The sequence below is a fragment of the Osmia lignaria genome, chromosome 8, assembly GCF_051020975.1.
Source record: "Osmia lignaria lignaria isolate PbOS001 chromosome 8, iyOsmLign1, whole genome shotgun sequence".
NCBI classification, from domain to species: Eukaryota; Metazoa; Arthropoda; class Insecta; order Hymenoptera; family Megachilidae; genus Osmia; species Osmia lignaria.
In genome coordinates, this window is record NC_135039.1 from 15,020,543 (window position 1) to 15,039,195 (window position 18,653).

General features: G+C 32.3%; 7 protein-coding genes and 1 non-coding gene across 12 annotated transcripts; 2 read left to right on the plus strand and 6 right to left on the minus strand.

The window, feature by feature from the left end:
• Positions 1-21: 21 nt before the first annotated feature.
• On the minus strand, positions 22-2,214 carry LOC117606555 (leucine-rich melanocyte differentiation-associated protein). Its single transcript, XM_034329123.2, has 4 exons — positions 2,077-2,214; positions 1,746-1,973; positions 372-750; positions 22-301 (listed from the first exon to the last, which is right to left on the minus strand). Exons 1-4 carry the CDS (start codon positions 2,134-2,136, stop codon positions 222-224), a joined length of 747 nt encoding a protein of 248 aa, XP_034185014.1. The 5' UTR covers positions 2,137-2,214; the 3' UTR covers positions 22-221.
• Positions 2,215-2,253: 39 nt separating this feature from the next.
• On the plus strand, positions 2,254-2,325 carry TRNAP-AGG (transfer RNA proline (anticodon AGG)). The gene has a single exon. It is a non-coding gene; the product is annotated as a tRNA-Pro (tRNA).
• A 209-nt stretch (positions 2,326-2,534) lies between these two features.
• LOC117606553 (non-homologous end-joining factor 1) lies at positions 2,535-4,047 on the minus strand. Of its 3 annotated transcripts, none has more exons than XM_034329121.2 (4): positions 3,765-4,047; positions 3,387-3,705; positions 2,920-3,316; positions 2,535-2,785 (listed from the first exon to the last, which is right to left on the minus strand). In XM_034329121.2, the coding sequence occupies exons 1-3, from the start codon at positions 3,936-3,938 to the stop codon at positions 2,928-2,930; spliced, it is 882 nt and encodes a 293-aa protein (XP_034185012.1). In that variant the 5' UTR covers positions 3,939-4,047; the 3' UTR covers positions 2,535-2,785; positions 2,920-2,927. The 3 variants fall into 3 exon arrangements, with proteins under 3 accessions (XP_034185012.1, XP_034185011.1, XP_034185010.1); XM_034329120.2 differs by having other exon boundaries at positions 2,535-2,845; XM_034329119.2 differs by having other exon boundaries at positions 2,538-3,316.
• A 229-nt stretch (positions 4,048-4,276) lies between these two features.
• LOC117606547 (uncharacterized) lies at positions 4,277-6,132 on the minus strand. Of its 3 annotated transcripts, none has more exons than XM_034329110.2 (6): positions 5,996-6,132; positions 5,570-5,850; positions 5,246-5,492; positions 5,012-5,183; positions 4,538-4,923; positions 4,277-4,402 (listed from the first exon to the last, which is right to left on the minus strand). In XM_034329110.2, the coding sequence occupies exons 1-6, from the start codon at positions 6,080-6,082 to the stop codon at positions 4,277-4,279; spliced, it is 1,299 nt and encodes a 432-aa protein (XP_034185001.2). In that variant the 5' UTR covers positions 6,083-6,132. The 3 variants fall into 3 exon arrangements, with proteins under 3 accessions (XP_034185001.2, XP_034185002.2, XP_034185004.2); XM_034329111.2 differs by having other exon boundaries at positions 5,570-5,819; positions 5,996-6,124; XM_034329113.2 differs by having other exon boundaries at positions 5,570-5,735; positions 5,996-6,119.
• A 323-nt stretch (positions 6,133-6,455) lies between these two features.
• On the minus strand, positions 6,456-12,031 carry LKRSDH (lysine ketoglutarate reductase/saccharopine dehydrogenase). The gene is made up of 10 exons (XM_034329107.2): positions 11,789-12,031; positions 11,219-11,701; positions 10,207-10,432; positions 9,761-10,088; positions 9,237-9,600; positions 7,948-8,270; positions 7,533-7,782; positions 7,202-7,465; positions 6,750-7,131; positions 6,456-6,622 (listed from the first exon to the last, which is right to left on the minus strand). The coding sequence occupies exons 1-10, from the start codon at positions 11,879-11,881 to the stop codon at positions 6,507-6,509; spliced, it is 2,829 nt and encodes a 942-aa protein (XP_034184998.1). The 5' UTR covers positions 11,882-12,031; the 3' UTR covers positions 6,456-6,506.
• Positions 12,032-12,341: 310 nt separating this feature from the next.
• On the minus strand, positions 12,342-15,733 carry TfIIFalpha (transcription factor IIFalpha). The gene is made up of 7 exons (XM_034329109.2): positions 15,414-15,733; positions 14,426-14,472; positions 13,980-14,351; positions 13,600-13,922; positions 13,251-13,534; positions 12,853-13,190; positions 12,342-12,664 (listed from the first exon to the last, which is right to left on the minus strand). Exons 1-7 carry the CDS (start codon positions 15,435-15,437, stop codon positions 12,451-12,453), a joined length of 1,602 nt encoding a protein of 533 aa, XP_034185000.1. The 5' UTR covers positions 15,438-15,733; the 3' UTR covers positions 12,342-12,450.
• Positions 15,734-16,148: 415 nt separating this feature from the next.
• Positions 16,149-18,346, plus strand: KdelR (ER lumen protein-retaining receptor). The gene is made up of 3 exons (XM_034329125.2): positions 16,149-16,367; positions 16,470-16,659; positions 16,757-18,346. Exons 1-3 carry the CDS (start codon positions 16,277-16,279, stop codon positions 17,112-17,114), a joined length of 639 nt encoding a protein of 212 aa, XP_034185016.1. The 5' UTR covers positions 16,149-16,276; the 3' UTR covers positions 17,115-18,346.
• DNApol-gamma35 (DNA polymerase subunit gamma-2, mitochondrial) lies at positions 17,593-18,631 on the minus strand. Its single transcript, XM_034329116.2, has 2 exons — positions 18,092-18,631; positions 17,593-18,018 (listed from the first exon to the last, which is right to left on the minus strand). Exons 1-2 carry the CDS (start codon positions 18,629-18,631, stop codon positions 17,593-17,595), a joined length of 966 nt encoding a protein of 321 aa, XP_034185007.1.
• Positions 18,632-18,653: the final 22 nt, after the last annotated feature.

Below are 18,653 nucleotides of genomic sequence, written 5' to 3' on the forward strand. Positions count from 1 at the left end.
ATATATGTGTATAAGTATATAAAAGGAATTAATAACTATTATATGACACAGACGCGTAGATACGAGATTTTTGTAGCGATGAAAAATTGATAAGGAATGAAAGAAAAATTTGTGCATCGTTTTTATCAGTACTTGCTCTACGGGCCTGACTGTTACATTTATCGCTCACTAGAGAAACCATGACCTATATCCAAAGATACTTCGACCTGCACAGTCTTCGTTCAAAGATCGTTGTTCGAAATAAATCTATTCCCCTCAGAGTTTTTTCCAGAATATCGGTATTTACATTTTCCAAATGCTCCTGAATTACAAAGAGAAACAAATGCATATTAGCAATCTTTATAAAATAAAATAAAATGTTAAAATTGTACCTTTGTGATCAAGGGGGTTTCTAATAGATGTCGGCAGAGGCGTGTAATGAATATTGAAAAATATGTCGTCGATTTCCTCCACGGGGTTGGGAACGATCGTGGACGACAATTCTGGAACCAATTTCACTGTCCTTGAATACTTCCCTCGTCTCTCAGCGTCTATTTTCTCCTGACGTGTAACTGGACGCGAGTCCAGGAAACGCAGGGTCGGTGGTAATACATAGATTGCATAGAGTCTGTAGCGATCGTAATCCTCCTCGTCGGTGGATGATGGGTTGGTCAACTGATCGGGACATCCTGGATTGCCGAGCAAACTTACGTATACTACGTTTGCACAGCATTCTTGTATCCTTTTTAATGCTGAGTCTATGTCGGTTATCTAAACAGCAATGGTAGAGTCATAAGTACCTTGGGTATTAATCCTAGACTGATGGAATGAATGACGTTGGGAGAGATGGAAGAAATGCAAGAACCAAGGAGGGACTTAAGGACCCAGAAGGCCAAAAAGGACTAGGGAAGACGAGGGAAAGATATAATGGCATGGAGAGCCACGTAAATCCAGGAAAAGGAAAGAAGAGACATAAAGAATCAGGGAAAATCAGAGAGACTCATTTATCGCGTATTTATCTGTTTGCAAATATCACATTGAACATTATCAGTTATTATTCAACCCCTCGTGTTACGCACACGCAAGTCATTTCTAATTATGTCTCGACTGAAATACGCAGTTATGTACGTGATATAAAAGGTATTATTTTCCTTGTCAATGGTTATCGACTTACAGCTTCATAAAGATTGAAAACATGTGGGAGATTAATGACAATTAATCCCGCTTATTATTCTCTCGTAACGATTACGTTGCGCATATCTACGTATTTACAATTTTTCATTATTAGTTTATAAATTTAATGACAAATCTAAATAAACAATATTTTGTTTACTTAAATTCAAATGAACTTAAAAATTACAGATACAAGGCGGGAAAATTAGGTATATATAAACAAAAAAATGATATTTCGTTCAAAAATAAATCCAACAAAATTATGAAATAAATTTTTTTTTATTTAGAGCATTTTAAGAATAGCAAATATTCTTCGACCTCTTTCATTGCTTTGTTCAAGGTTTCGTCGAACGCATTCGTCGTAGATACGTTGTGTAAATACTTTTGTAAACTATTATACCTTAATCTGCACAAACACATGATATAGCGACAACGGCGCACATGTAAATAATTTGGCGCCTTGGGGACCAGGTAAGAGGCATCAGTTCAAAACTTATCGACATAACATTCAATCAACAATTTCCTCAGAATAATTAGTGATATCTTTAATTCATCAAAACAATTAATTTAAGATAATAAAAGAAATAACAGACCTTGTTATTGTTTAAGCTGAGAGTAGTCAGTGTTGGTATACAAGGCAATGTCTTGAGGTCCCGAAGTTTATTATTGTCGAGTATCAATTCCTGTAGACTTTGAAAATGTTTGACGGTGGTAATTGAAGACAGTTCGTTGTAAGAAAGATCTAAACTTGTACAATCCTCGCCGACGACACCCACTAGACCTCCGGGAATCTTTTCTGCCCGTTGTCCCGTGTACCAAGCCTAGGTCGTTCAAAACACGTGTAATAGTCCGAACACACAAGGATTGCGATTCCGCCTAAGGAACACTTTAAGTATACGTTAATTAAAATTATACGTCAATTACCCGTCCACCTCGCACTGTCAACGCGCTCCTATTAAAGTCTTGTTGGCCTCGATCCGCCATCTTGCATCTACGGCACTGTATGATGAGGAATTATCATACAACAATAACAGTGATAATACTTTGAATCACCGGCAGAGCCGCCATGATATTCTTAGTGAAGTGAGTACTTACTCAAGTGGCTCGTTGGTCTAGGGGTATGATTCTCGCTTAGGGTGCGAGAGGTCCCGGGTTCAAATCCCGGACGAGCCCAAGGGATTTTTTTTATTGTTTTTTGTTTAAATATTCCTGTTTATTATACATCATTAATAACTTTTATTTAATGTAATATGATAAATAAATGTCAGGAAATAATAAGGAAGGAACGACTGGAATTGATATGGGCAATAAAGAAATGATAATTTTAGCTACTTATATATATTTTCCAATAAAAATCTATTATATAAATAGAAAATTGATTAGCAGTTTACATATTTAAAATAATTTTCTTATGTACAATTATAGTATTGCAATATAAAATCTGTTAATGTATTTACAATTCGAACGATATTCGAAAAAAAAGCTCAATAAATTCACATGATTTGTTTTAATTATACTAAATATATGGTCAATTAATAAAAATTAATTAAATTCTATTTAATTAGTATAGTGCCACCGAGTGTATAATTCTGGGATTCTCTAAATGATGCCATGAAAATAAATTTTATTATACCTATAATCAATTAAAATTAGCCGCTTTAGTACCATGAACGATCTGCATACCTATAAGTAACTATACTTTTGTTTAAAGTACTTCCTTTTGAATATTAGATTTAAGTTACATTTTAACTTAATTTTTGTACCTACGTATTATCTTACAATATGGAACCAGGCACACCTTTTTTTAACTTTTTAATAGGCCTGTATACCATATTTGCATTTCTTGTCTTATTAATGATTTCTTCATCATTATCTGTATTTTTTTTCTGCTTCTTACTTTTGGAAGGTGAAGTTTTTGTCTTTATAGGTGTAGAACCTTCACTTATAACACCTTCAGATGGTTTAGCACCATCTTGACTAGAAATGTTCTGTTCCTCTTTTACTTTATCATCACTACTTTTTACAGAAGATTCATTATGTTTCTGTAAATGTGCATTATAAAAATTTGTTATTGTTTGAAACATATTTGTGTAATCATCAGTATTTGCACTGGAAATAACTGTTCTGAGTTGCTCTTCCATAAAAGGTTTTGTTTCAATATTCTCTATATCAACAAATACATTATTAGACTTTATACTAAGATAAAGTATTTGTAATTTTTAAAAAATATATACTTCTTATCAATTCAGCTCCTTCAGCTTTGTATTCAGCAATTTCTTCATCCTTCCTCTTTACTAAATCTAGAAGAAATTTGTGCTGGCGAATAATTTCCACTGATGATATACATAATGGTTTAGTTACAAATTCCCAAAAATCTTCAGGTGTTCCTTTTATTAAATTTAGAGCAAATTTCATGAAACCCCCTTCCAGTTTAACACGCAATTTAATTTGTTCAGGAGATGCCTCAACAATATGTTTTGGTATATCATTCAAAATGTTTAATATAATTTCTTTACAATTAAGAGCTTCAACATTCAGAAGTGGATTTAATTCCTAAAGTAATGTATATTTGTTAATAGATAAGTTAAAAATTATTTATTACAGTTAATTACCCGGCATCTGTCTAAACTAATTTTATCTGTGAATTTCTCTATCCATATTTGAATAAAATTAGTCAACAAAATTTCAATTGTATCATCCTTCTGAGTAGCAGAGATCATATATACTTCATCATTTATCTTTAGTTTGTTCCAGACTAGCCCTTTATTGGATTGCGGAAAACCCATTTTAAAAAATTTTTTTTTAAATAAATAAATTTTATAACTATTTGTAAATGTATTACAAATTTTCTAACCTATAATTCAGTAACATAACCTATTAAAGAATTTTCTATTTTGTTAGTTCCTAACTTCGCCCCTAGATGGCGAAATCTATACCATTTTCGCAGTGAAAGCCGGGATGTCAGGGTTGCAGGGATATAAGAGATGCAGAAATGTACGGGTTGCAGGGATATAAGGGTTGCTGGGATGTAAGTTAGTATACTATCAATAAATATCAATGACATAGGAATGGTATAAAAATATTTATTAAAAGAAAATGTAACTAAAAATAAAAAATACAAAAGTTATACATGTTTTGTACTCTGTTCTACAATTCGAATATTAATAGTATGGAACATGGTATTGGGTACATTATTAATCATATCATAATTGAGCAGTGATTTCTGCAATGTTGGCTTTTTTGTGTTTGTCTGTAATTAAGAAATATAGCAAGTATAATTAAACTATAAATATCCTACGTTATTGTGCTTAAGAATTATTCATCAAATTAAAAGATTAACACATTCTATAATTGTATATTGATACTCAATAATTACTAAACGAACCATTTCTTCTGATTCATCAGAAATAACAGACGATGCTTTAATTTTAGATTGCTTAGATTTTGAAATTTCTTTCCAGTTAGTAAATATCACTGGTTCGCACCTTTTTAAATGCTCCTTATGATCTTTATTACTACCGCAATTTTTATGATTCCAATGTTTATGTATATCATTTAGCTTCGTTGATACAGGATTAAACTTTCCACTTGGAGTTTTCCTTTTTCTCATTGTTAAATAATTGTAAATGGACGAAGTGCTGGGTGCTGATGAATTTGTTGTACTTATTTCCACATTTTCTTTTAGAATTTCTGTTTGAATATCCTTCTCAAGTTTTGATCTTGTACTTTCCTGACATGCGGTTTGATTTTTACATGATTTTCGACTATTAGCTACATAAATAAACCTAATAACTTGATTTGATCATTTCTTCTGTATCAAATAATAATTTATTATTTATTATAAATTTATGATAATTACAGTGTTTACAGCGCTGCTTCTTTGTAACACATTTGTCTCTGAATACATTGTCAACATCTTTAATATTTCGTGGAGTACATTGTGTTTCGGCATTACTGTAAAGCCTTAATTTTAAACAAAGGTTGCCTGTATTATCTATATACTGTGAGGCAATTACATGTTTCGAAGATATCTGTAACCCATAATAGAATGCATGAATTGTATGTTATTAAATAATTGTTAAACGTTAAGTACCAGATGTTGAAGTAACCGATGTTTTCTTTTATTTTTATTTTTTAAATGCCTTAAGATGTCTTTCGTATACATAGTGATTTTGTTTGTAATATTAGATATATCGTTATACTCTTTCTTAAGTTGTTTAACAAGGGTTTTAGTTTCAGGTACATGTACAGTAGAGGCATTCCGATCTGAAAGCATACACGATACACCAACATCCTTTACCAAAACTGCATCTGGAAATCTGCCTCTGTTTTTACTACTCCTGTAGCATAAAAATTAATTTATAAATCTCTTCTTCGAATCTCTGTTTTTGAAAAAAATTAACAATGAAATAGTAACCTGTAGTATGGAAACTGGCATTGATCGTGAATAGTAGAAGTGCTCATTTCATCTAAAACACCATCTTCCAATAAAACCATGTGTTCGTACGCAGCATTTTTCGCATCATTAATGCAATCATAATTTGATGCAGACATCAAAGTACTTCGATTAATTATATTTCTCTCTGATGTAGAAACAAAACTCTTAGAGGTATCGTCAGAAATAGCAGTACATTTCTTCATTTTTGGTATCATAACTGATGCATCTCCTGCTTCCGGAGAAGGGATAAGGGCACCCATCTCAAAGTGACGATCGATAAATTATCCAATAATCGTTAAGTTACTCCAAAAACAACAAAATTATTAATCCACCAAGAACCAAGTTAAAGTTACAAGTAAACTAACTGAAAACCTTATAAAAAAATGTATAAGTTTCATGAATTACCGATATTCTAAATCTTCTCTGCCCCATAACTGAAACACAGAGGCATGTGTAGTGCTTGTACTTCTTTCGAGTTTTTGAAACTTCCATCACATCACGAATCTCAAAGTTACCAATGAATTTTGAGACTTCAATGCCTGAACAAGGTTACATTTATACCTTTGAAATATGAAACAAAATATGACCATACTCTTTTCAAACTGTAGAAACAATATAATGACAACATTCAGAGTGCGTAGAGATACGCAATGTAAGAAATTGGAATGAAGCATGGTGCTGTGGGGTGCCCTTGGGTGCAAGATAAGTTTCTTTTGATTAAAGATAAAATTGAAGTGTAGGAGCCTCCCACCACTTGTTTTTGATTTTAGAAAAACCTAATAGGAGATTGGGGTGAACCTAAGAAGAACTAGAAGTGCCAGGAAGAGCCCATACGTAAAGGACATGGTACAAAATCTTTTTATTTAAACCAAATTATTTTATTTTATGTACAATATATTATACATCAGTTGTTAAATTACAACCATTTCGATGTTTCGAAGAATTCTATTCCTTCGGTTTTTAGTCGGTTGAGCATGGGTCGATAGATGTCTGGGGTAAATGGAAGAATCACGCCTCTCTGTTGAATTTCACCTAATAAAAAGATAATTAAATTTAAAATTATTATATTCTGATACTCTGATATTCATTAAAACTTATCTTCAATCTGAAGATTAAACCACTGCTAAATTTATATTATAAATATTTCTTAGAATCATACCGTCAAGAATCATTTTAACTGCAATAGCAGTTGGATATCCAACAGTTCGCGCCATAGCAGAATATCCTTTTACGTCTCCGTACACCACTAAATTAATTCCTCTGACCTCTCTTCTATTATCTGGCCAGAGTATGCCAATGTCGTGCCTTAAAATTACAAGATCACGTTCATTAGGCTCGAAGCACAATTTTTTCGACAAGTAATGTGTGAGTGTGTCGAGGGGTGTATTTAATTTCAGCACCAAATCTTCTTCAAGAAGACCTAACTCCTCAATTGCCTGTACACTTTCTTCAGAATTCAGCATTTCTGCCAATTTCCTTTTCAGATTTTCATAGAATATGTTGTCGTTTGCTAAGCCAAGTAAATTACATATAAGCACCCTCTGAAACAAAGAAAGAATCAAATATAATTAACTGGTTTAATATGTTTAAGCTTGGTCTGGGTATACATACCCATGTAATATCTGGACCATTTGGGTGTAGACATGGATGTGGTTTAGGGTCAGTGAGTCCAAGATATTGTAACGCTCTTATGGTGTTACAAAAACCTTTGAATCTCAATGTACCCCTCAACATTGTATTAGCATTGCTAATCCCATATAAGTCTTTGTAAATTGTGCTATCTCGGTTTGGGAAACCTTCCAATGCGAAACCAGGTAAAAAGTCTAAATCCTGGACAGCAGACATGAGATCTCCTCCTGGTTGAATTTCAACAACCTTCGAAGTAGAAATCAAATTCAATTAGGTATATTATTATTAGCACAATATTGTTATTTATACATACCTGTTTGTCATGATAGAATTTCGCTGGTGCCATGGTGTTTAACAATACCCCACGGGGTGACCAACTGAATTTATATCGCAGAGGATTACTGGAACATTCCGGTGCTGGTAGACCACCACACCAGGACACAAACGATTCTATTTTACCACCAGCTTGCCTTACGTTGTCGAAACATTCTAATGCTAATAGGTGGTCTATACCAGGATCTAATCCTACTTCGTTGAGTATAGTTACGTCCGCTGCTACAGCCCTGATAACATTAGAATAAATTACATGGTACACTTCCATGCAATGTAGGCTACTTTTATGTAGTTAAAGGTCAAGGCTATAGCTCCCCTGCAAAATGGGGCCCAGGGCTATAACCCCCCTCCCAATTCGGGGCTGTATTTTGGTAGTTATAATAATTGACACTTACTGGTCATGTAAAGCTTTGACATCCTCATTGGTATAACTCGCTGTGACTAGGTGAGTTTTTGCCTTGATGCACACATCTCCAATAACATGATGCAGGGAATAGGGTAACAACGAAACCACCACATCCGCAGTCTCAACGATGTCCTTCAAAGTGTCAGGTCGTTCCAACACGTTCAATAAAACTGATTCCACACCGGGATACTTATTTGCTAATACATCAGCCTCTTCTTTTAATTGAGATGCCACCATTAAATGTATTTTACTGTCCCTATGTAAATATTCAACTAAGGGAGCTGAGACGTATCCTGCACCCAGGACAACGACCTGTTCACATAAAACAGTGTATTTTATATATTATTTGGGTTAATTAATTGAGGATGTTAGTACTTGACAATTGAAATGTAAACTTTTAGGAGGAGCCATCCATTATTGACTTTTACTTTTAGGAACCCTGGGGGGCTTAACACGTTCAAGCCTGGGGTAACAGGTGCATACTGAAGTCGTAAATTAAATCGTTAGGGCTCGGGACCCTTTGAATGACGCCTGGCGTTTAGGACCACCTGACGTTTCTTTGATGATGAATGGTCCTTTTATCGCCTCGTTTAAATTTACCGCCTACCTGTTGTGGGCAAATTTTCTCAATTAGGTCTGAACGTGTTAACCCAGTACTTGAAGGTTCCCTCCCCTTTCAAATGAGAGCTTAGAAATTTGACAAATTTTCCACTTTACAGTCCTGTCAGCGGCAATATAACGAGAGTTTACCGTGTAACAATATATAGATATTGAAAAAAAATGTTAACAATACTTTAAAATGTTTACTCTCTTGCATTGTCGTTTGGAATATTCTGCTAACGGAATAACTCTCCCCGAGATTAATCTTTCCGACAGTAAAAAAAAATACTGCCTTATCATCAACGTAAGTAATCTAACTTTTATTCGAACCTTGCGCTTACTAATCTCTTGTCAACATGTAAATTAACTTTTGACAGATGTTGCAATGCCAAGATTTTTTTTGCAAATCTGCTTGTTTTCTCCAAGTGTTATAGTAATTTATTATATTTGATAAGCACCCTAAAGAATTATATACTAAATGATATTTTTTTAATTTATGTTGGATCAATTTGTAATTACAAAATTCTTTTTAATTAACATTCTTATTCTTATTCATTGAGAGTATTGTCTCTATCTATTGTTTCACTGAATAATTCTAACAGTGAATAATGTATTAATAGACTCGGTTAGTAAAATATTATCAGTTTGTTATTAGTTAGATATGGAATATTTTCATACCTTCTTGTTTTGTACTTCACTATTATCCGCCTTGTGTTTACTACGTTGATTCAGCAATCTTAGTTCTTGAATATATTCGAAATTAGAGGTCAATCGTCCATTGGATGCGATTATGGCATCGTGTACAGCTGGAGTGAAATTGTGTTCTTCCAATGGCACTCTTGCATCTGATTTAATAATGTCGAGGGCATAAGGATATAAAAGGTTTCCAAAGAAATCAGTCGATTCTTTTGGAAGTTGTGTAGGCATATTGTCGATGGAACAGACTAGTACTCCAGGACCTTTGAAGGATTTCGTGTCCTTGTTACGGTCAGCATCGTATAAACAAAATGGCGTGTCAATGGTTGTGCACTCGTTCATGAATCTATAATTATTTAAAAATTCGGAATGTATGTATTTTTTGTTGCAGAAAATGTAAAATTCTCAAATTTTAAAAGTATCCAAATTCTAAGGCTCTATAATTCAAAAATTCTAGAATTTTTCAACAATTAATTTAATCTTGTAGCATCAAATTGTTGTCTTACTCAATACTGCCTCCAGGATCCGCAGATATATCACAGATAGCTAGCATTCTATGGGGTAAAGCAGGAGCCCCAACACTCGTTGGTAGCCAAGGAGTGTAAGCAGGTCTCAATAAATATTTAGCATCAGGTATAGTTAATAATTTTGGCGAATCAACGGCCCAGTATATGCCATTGATTATTACCGAGGCGTACGATGCAATCTTTTTGCTGAAAGTGGAAATATATCTGTCAGGGTACTTGTCATATTCGTCAGGGTCAAAACCACCTCCTTCTTTCCGTTCTAAGTGATGCCTCCTTCTTACCTCGCACCCGTATATCTTTGTTGGGTCTAAAATATAATTTTCAGAATAAATACAAATTTTTCAACATACATTTTTCTTTTCGAATCAAATCGATGCCATTGTACAGATTATGGTAATATAGCCATTAAAGCTTTCGATAGTTACCGCCATGTTCGGCTACTTTTCTCAACATTTCGGGTGGAACATATTCATGAGGAAGTTCTTGGAAGACCTCCTGACCACCTTGGCTAACGTTGCCACTGCCAGTGAAGATGAAGGTCAATGGCCCAATAGATTTTGGCATGGCTCCTAATGCTATTTCGTACCCTGCATCTCTTATTGACTGCCTTGCCATTGAAGAATCTCTGTAATTATGGGCTGGACCTATGTGCTGAAAAAATAAAATGATGCTTGTAATTAACTATGGTCCAGTTTGCCAAATTATGTGTTTTATGGGTGATTCCGTAATCGAATTCGATCATCGTTAAATGATACAAGTATCAAATGTGAATGATCGAGACTTTGCTATCAATGCAATAATTATACTCAGGAAAAATAAGAAAAGACCTACCGATAGATCATGTATCCAGATCTTTTAAACGTTGTTGAAATGCATTCTTCACCCAGCGAGCGAGAATATTTCCAACGGATCATATACTTTCTGTCAGATCCAACGTCATTTAATGCACTGGAAAGAAAAATTAGGGGTACATGAATACAACATTGTGCGTAAACCTAGAACATTTAACGCATTATATTCAATGACTTTTATGGAATCAAGCCCCCATTTTTTTTTCAATATCCTCTCACTCCAGATAAGAAGAATACAATCTCAATGTTTATCGATCTTAAAAATATGAAATAAATAATGATCATTTACAAAAATAATTAATCAAGACCGCGAGATTGAAATTTCTTCTTGATTTATATTCCTTATCTGTTCGTTTTGTTCCTTGAAACGTACAGATAATAAGTAGAAAAATACAAGTTCTGTAGATCTTCTTCTTTTTAAGTCAAATTATAAAATTTCAAATGTAAATATCGAAAATTAAGTGTTTAATTTAATAGGCTTTCTTATTTTTCCTGGGTGTGAAATACTTAGGTATTTTTATTTACTCTGTCATTTTAAATAGGTGATAAGTCAGAAATTGAATATTCTGAACTTAAACGATCTTACCATAAACGGTGTATGGTGCCCCAATGCAAGTAATCTTAATCCAAGTCCATGTAATATGTTCACCATGCCAGCTACACCAGCATATTTCCCAAAAGCAACTACTCTCTGTCCATTGTCATCCGTTAGTTTTTCATAATCTAACAAACGTATGTTTTTTTCGAGAATTGCATCCAACAATGGCATATTACTTTCTTGTGCTTTGATAGTATGTGAAAAGAAGCAGTAAGTCTTATTAGATATAAGTTGATCCACAGGAACTTGTTTCACTCCAAAAATCACAGAGGCAGAACTGATATCTTCTTGCAATAAAGCACCTGCAGCTTGATAAGAGTGTGCAGGATAAGCTCTTCTGTTGCTAGGTTGAACAATTACTTTGACACCTGCCCTGATTAATCGGCGAACATTTGCGGGTGCTAAAGGAGCTCTTCTTTCCCATACTGATTGATCTTCTCTTCTAATTGCTATTATTTTACCCTTCAAAGTCTGCAAAGAATATTTTTAATTAAAAGTAAATGTTGTTCTTATACACTCATGTCTGAGAATTTATTAATATATTTATATATATCTTACATTCAAGTAACGCACTGAAGACATAGTAGTCTGTGTCATTAAAAAAGAACATGTTTTGTTGGACTGGCTTTTGCATAGTTGTAAAATCTTCATACTTTCTCCATATAATCACATAAAATGTATAGAACTGAACTAGAGAGGAACGTATCCAGCATCCACTAATTTAATTGTTACTTCCCAGAGACTGTTATGTACCACAATACCACATGCTCATTCCTATTTTGAAGTAGTAATTCTGTATTACTGTGTTGATATTACGTGGGTCAGGGAGGTCAATGCAAAAGTCAGTACACGTTACTACATCACTGATAAACTCAAAGCCACATCGTTATCAAAATGATTTAACTTTCTTCAGTCATGTGATTTCTGTTATTGTAAGCAATTCAAATAAAACAGTTTTGAATGACTTACGAAATGAATGACTTGGAATATTAATTTTGCACAAAAAGATCTTTCATATAACAAATTCTTAATTATTAATATATAATCATAAATTTATCGAGTAACTTATAGAGGGTAATAAGAAGTTATTAATAAACAAGAAGATGGGTTTTTTAATTAATTTATTTTATGATTATACAAAGTATTTTACATATTAAGTAAAATAAATATTACAGGATATATTAGACAATTGTTCTATTCTATAAAAATATTCATACATATCAATTGGATTGTGTTTTTATAGACAAGTACATTTTATTTTTTATCGTTTGTTTGGTCGGATTAATCTTTTTCAGTATCTGAGTCATTACATTAACTAACTGTTCAGAAGTAAGACCTGTTTTCTTGGATTTAAACTTTTGTAAGAGTTCGGTTGTTGTCATTGGTTTACGCATAAGGTAACGCCTGACCGCATCTTCCGAGATTCCAGATTCACTGTAACATGAAACAAAAATATTTAGTATATCAATATTTTAAATTAATTATTGTATTTACAATTACAATTCATGATATTTGTTTTTAATATCAGTAACTGGCAAGTGTCATTTCTTAACCTACAAATATATCTTCTTCAATTGAAATATTTTACTATTATTTATAGAATTATTATTACTAGAGCATACCTAGCTCCTGGAATGTAAGCAGTTAGTGGTACTAGATTGCTATTCTCTAACTTCAATTTCTTTGACTGTGATAAATCTGGAGAACCAGATTGTTTTCTCTTCATAGAATCAGATATTCCAGCAGGTGTAGGCGTTGCAGATCTTGAACTGTGTGCGCTATTTGATTTTTTATTATCTTTCTCCTTTACTGCGTCAGAGTCTGATCCTGAATCACTAGAGAAATCGCTAGAAGAATCCTTTCCAGACCCAAGTTTCTTCAAATCTTTTTTCTTAGCTAATTTTTTCTTCTTCTTTTTATCTTTCTTCTTATCTGCATCTTTACTTGTCTTATCTTTATCCTGAAAAAAATTATGAAATTAATACAAAACAATATTGAATTACAATCGTATTTATCTTACTTTATCTTCTTTCTCTTTATTTTCATCATCTTCATCCTTATCTTCATCACCATCCTTTTTATCTGCCTGTTCTTCATCATCCTCGTCTTCATCAGATGCAAGCAATTTTCTTAATGCATCTTCTTCTACAACAGACTTGATTTCCTTCTGTTGTTCCAATTCTGATTCGGAATCCGAGGAATCGGAAATATAATCACATTCTCTGCCTTCTTCGTCTCCATCATCGCTCTCTTCAAATGCTTCATCGTCTGAAGCGTTCTTCTTTTTCTTTTTCTGGGAATTAGCTAATATAATCGTTTATTATTATATCATTCATATAATTATTTATACGTAAATGCATAACATTCACCTTTGGCTTTTTTCTTCTTTTTAAGATCCTCTTCTTCTTCCGAGTTTTTCTTTGTTTCATCATCATTACTATTCGAGTCATCGTCATCGCTGTCCATCCATTCATCCATTTCGGAAATTTTTAACTCCTTCTCTTTTTTACCTGGTTTTTTACCCTTTCCACCCTCTATCATTTCTTCATCATCTGCACCCTCTTCATCGTTTCTAAGTCTTTTACGCAACATCAATGAAAAATAATTCATTACTTTATTTCTACGACTAAATTCTTGCTCCGCTTCCTCGGCACTTAATGCTTTGTATCTTTGGATTGGTTGAAAGTTATACCTAAATGTACAAATTTTATGTATTAGAATATTCAGTATTTGATAAATATTATCTTACCATTCGTGTAATGGGAAAGCCTCTATGGCTCCATCAGAAGCATGTGTGAAGACATAATATGCAGCATTTTCACTCACACCACCTTCTCTGATACCTTTAAACTTTTTCCCGGTTTTTCCTCCGGATTTTAATATCCATGGCTGGTCTTCTGGTTTATACTTTCTGCTAGTGATACCAAACTTTTTTCTTCTAGCTTCTTCTCTCGCGTCTCTGCCAAACTCAGATCCAGCTCCAAATTTTGGCATTTCTTCTTCCACTCCTTTGTACTCCTTCATGTTATTTTCGCGTTCCATTTTTACTTGGGACCATTTTGAAAAATCGACGTTTAATGTCGCGTTAAAACGCATTACATTATGCTTCTTTTTGTTATTTCTGAAACATGATGTTTTATTTAATAATGTCAGCTAATTAGACATAAGGTAACTAAAGGATTATTTTATACATACTTTGGTACTCGAATACTGAATTCCTGTACAGAGGGTGCAACTGGTACCTAAAATTGTAATCACATTCAATTCTTTTCTTCTAATTCTTATACATTGTTTTTATGTTACATTTGTAATAGTACCAAATGTGAATAAGGTGTTTTATAATTTACTCAAGCTCTTTACATAAAAATAAAATAATATGCATATTTTTATGTTTAACATTTGAGGTAATCATTACAACCAAAGTATGAATACAAGAACAATAGATATTTAGTCCAATGTTTTATACATAAGTACCAGTTTCTTTTGGATCTAAAATTTAATATCATCTATACTATCAAAATTGTTAAATCTGGAATCATTATTTTATTTTTAACAAAGCATCTCTAAATTGTTACAGGAAAGAGTCAGAAGAGGCAAGGGGAGCCAAGAACAGCTGGTAGACTCAAGGAGAGCCTGGAACAACTGGAAGAGCCAAGGAGAATCAGGAACAACTGGAGGAGCCAGAGATTTAGGAGAACTAAGGAGAACCTAGAGGGCCAAGGAGTTGCAAGGAGAATCAGGAGAGCTGGGGACAGCCTAACATAGAACCTCTGGTCTTTGCAAATAAAGAATATGCATAAATAAGGTAAGTAATGGTATATTTCTTTCCTTATATTTTTCCTAAACTAAGAGAAGTTAATGTTGCACATGATTGTATAATAATAAACTAAAAAGTAATATAAACAAAAATACAACAGCAGGTATGTATCATTACGTTTCATTTATTAAATACTACATATTAGTGAAATGAAGTCAAGAAATGAATCAAAGTTGCATTTTATTACAATTGAATTAACATATACAATAATTATTACATTGTAACAGTCAATAAGATATTCAAATGCAAGAATAATCATTACAAATTGGGTACATAATTATTTAAAAAGAAAAACGATGATTATAATATAACCTATATCGAAGTACAGTTACTTTCTACCTATGTAAATTTTTCTCTTTTAACTACCTTTGGAGCTACAGGTGTAGTCATCTTGAAATATGAATTTTACACAATAAAAAGAAGATAAAATATTATCACGTTACATGAAAATCACAATACAAAACTAGTTCTCATTTTAGAGGTTATTCGGTGAAAGTTTCTCTTAAGTACTTATTGACCAGTACAGATATAGATATGCGATAAGAATATGTAACTTATTTAGTAACATATAACTTTTTTAACGTCAGACACGCAAAATAACTTTCTCGATTTTATCTATAACCGAGAAACAATAGATATGTGATTTTAAAGATGATGTACTTAAAATAGTACACTAGCGCTGCATGTGTTGAATGTTAGAAATTTCTTCTAACAATAGCGGGAAGTCCATGTCCTGTCCCACGCTATCCAACTTTAAATGCATGAAATATCAGTCAATTTAATATAATCTGGTACCAAAATTCAAAAATATAGTAACAAATATAGTAATTTAATATGAAAAAATCTTAAATAATGATTTTCAATGATATGAAATATTAGGATTCCATAAATTTGAAGATGTTTGATCAAATTTAGTAGAATATTTTATTAACCAATTGTATTTACATTTTTTTATTCTACTATATCAAATATCTGTATTTTATATATTTCTAACTTACAAAAGGTACATTGAATTGAAATTAACAAATACAATATATGCATTTACATATATATATTATACTTTATGTAATTATGTTAAAAACATTGGCTGTTACTTAAATCATGTTGAGCGGTCGGCCATCTGCTGATGTTGCAGCCAAAGCCACGTCATATTTTGTATGGTTTGTGAGTTAGGTGTGTGAAGTATTTCTCGACTTTCTTAGATAAATTACCACTCAAAAACCGAAAATATGAACATATTTCGACTGTTAGGTGACTTATCGCATCTTCTTGCGATTATCATTCTTCTTCTCAAAATATGGAAAACGCGGAGCTGTGCCGGTATATAACATCGATATTATTTCTATGTTTATAACACTATAAAATACAGTATTTTATAATAAATGGAATGTGAGTTATTTTTATAACTATTCTATTTTACAGGTATCAGTGGCAAATCGCAAATTTTATTTGCAATTGTATATACAACACGTTATCTAGATTTGATAACAACATACATTTCAGCGTATAATACGTTTATGAAAGTTATTTTTATTGCAACATCATTTGCTATTGTTTTCTTAATGTATGTGAAATTTAAAGCTACATATGACCATAATCATGATACATTTAGGTAGGTGTTTTACGTATAATAATATAGATATAAATATGGAAGTAGTTTTAAAACTAATGATACTTACAGTCTTTAATTCGATATAATAATTTTTTAGAATCGAATTTTTAATTCTTCCCACTTTGGCGTTGGCATTATTAATCAACCATGAATTTACAGTGGTGGAAGTTCTATGGACATTCAGCATTTATTTGGAATCTGTAGCAATATTGCCACAATTATTTTTGGTATCAAAGACAGGTGAAGCAGAAAGTATCACGAGTCATTATCTTTTTGCTTTGGGATCATACAGAGGCTTGTATCTGTTAAACTGGGTCTATCGTTACTATGCAGAACATCACTATGACTTAATTGCAATTGTTGCTGGTTTAGTACAAACTGTTCTTTATTGTGATTTCTTTTATCTTTATATTACCAAAGTACTCAAAGGCAAGAAGTTACAACTACCAGCTTAGCCGGTTATAAGTATTAGCTTTTGTAAACTGTATTGCTCGTTTGAGTAATATTACTATTGATTGAGTTCTATAAATTTTGGCAATATTTAAAGAAAATTGAGGAATGCTTGTGTACAAAGTATACATTTTACTAAGCATATAGCATTCCAATTTCTTAAACTTTCAACATCATTAAACACTCATGTATAATTTTTCCATCTTAAATCCATCTATATACATTTACTTTTCAGAATGTTTTCATCCTTTTTTTTGTCGGTATATTAGATTTTTCGGTAACTTTATTATGATAAAGTAGCTGCCCATTTTATAATTTAATGAGTGATATGTTAAATATAAAACAATTGGAAATGAAGGTCATCAAATTTATTGTTTCCAAAATCTGTTATATTTCTTAGAAATTAGGATGTAATCGTATTGATAACGTATTTTAAATGTTTGATACAATTTTATTCAAATGAAATTAAACCATATCAATTGGTTAACATCGCATACTTATATGGTTTACTAAATCGGTTATATGAACTGATTCGCTAAGAGTTGTCGATCTGTCCATTACATATATAATGCCATTTTCAAGACTAGTCTCATCAACTAAAACTATAAAAGGAACCAAGCACGTATCTATAATTTGTTCGGAAGTGGTTAATATAGTATTCATGCCCTTTGTTTTTAGCATATTATTTAAATAAAGTACAAAGCGATTTAAATCATTATTTTGAACGTTCGCGTCGTTACTTGGTCTTTTTATACGAAATGCAATTTTATGTGGTGCTAGTTTGGAATGAATATGCATCTTAGTTTTTTTACTTATATCATAAGTATCGCAAAGTAGTGCTAGACAACCCCAGTCTAAAGATACCGAATGTTCAATCATTTGTTGTTCAGAAACTTGTTTATTATCAATCTGAAAACAAAATATTCCATATAAATAATTTTTATTCTTAAAGTTATAGAAATTAAAATATTAAGAAAAGCACCTGAGGGAATAGTTTTTGAATGTCCATATAGTGAGTTATCCTTTCCACAGTAATATTGCCAAATGGAAATTGTGCTTCAATATTTATTAGGTCATGATTTTTTGCTTTTTTCACTTCTGTAAGTACGAATCGAGAAGGATATTGAGCTAATCTGCGCCACCAAATTTTACGTTGCTTTTGTACCGTATGAAATAAATCTTTGGTTTCTGTATCGTTGTTAAAAATAGCTATTTCAGCGATTTTGTGTAAGTTTAATTTGAATCTAGTTAATATATCCCGATTCCAACTATCTTTGCAGCTTTTCACTCTAGCTAATCCAAACGGTATATCGCTTGTCGCGGTCTTAGTAATAAAATCTAAGGTATCGCTATATTCATCCGATAAGAATATGTTATAAGGCGACATTGTAACACAATGTAAAAACCAATGCTCTTCGAGATTTCTTACTATCATTTTACCTTGTGGCCCATACATAAGTCCTTGTTCTGTAAGACTAATGAAATGTGGGCTTAATTCTTTTAATACACGAGTTATATTCATGATGATATTTATGAAATTTTAT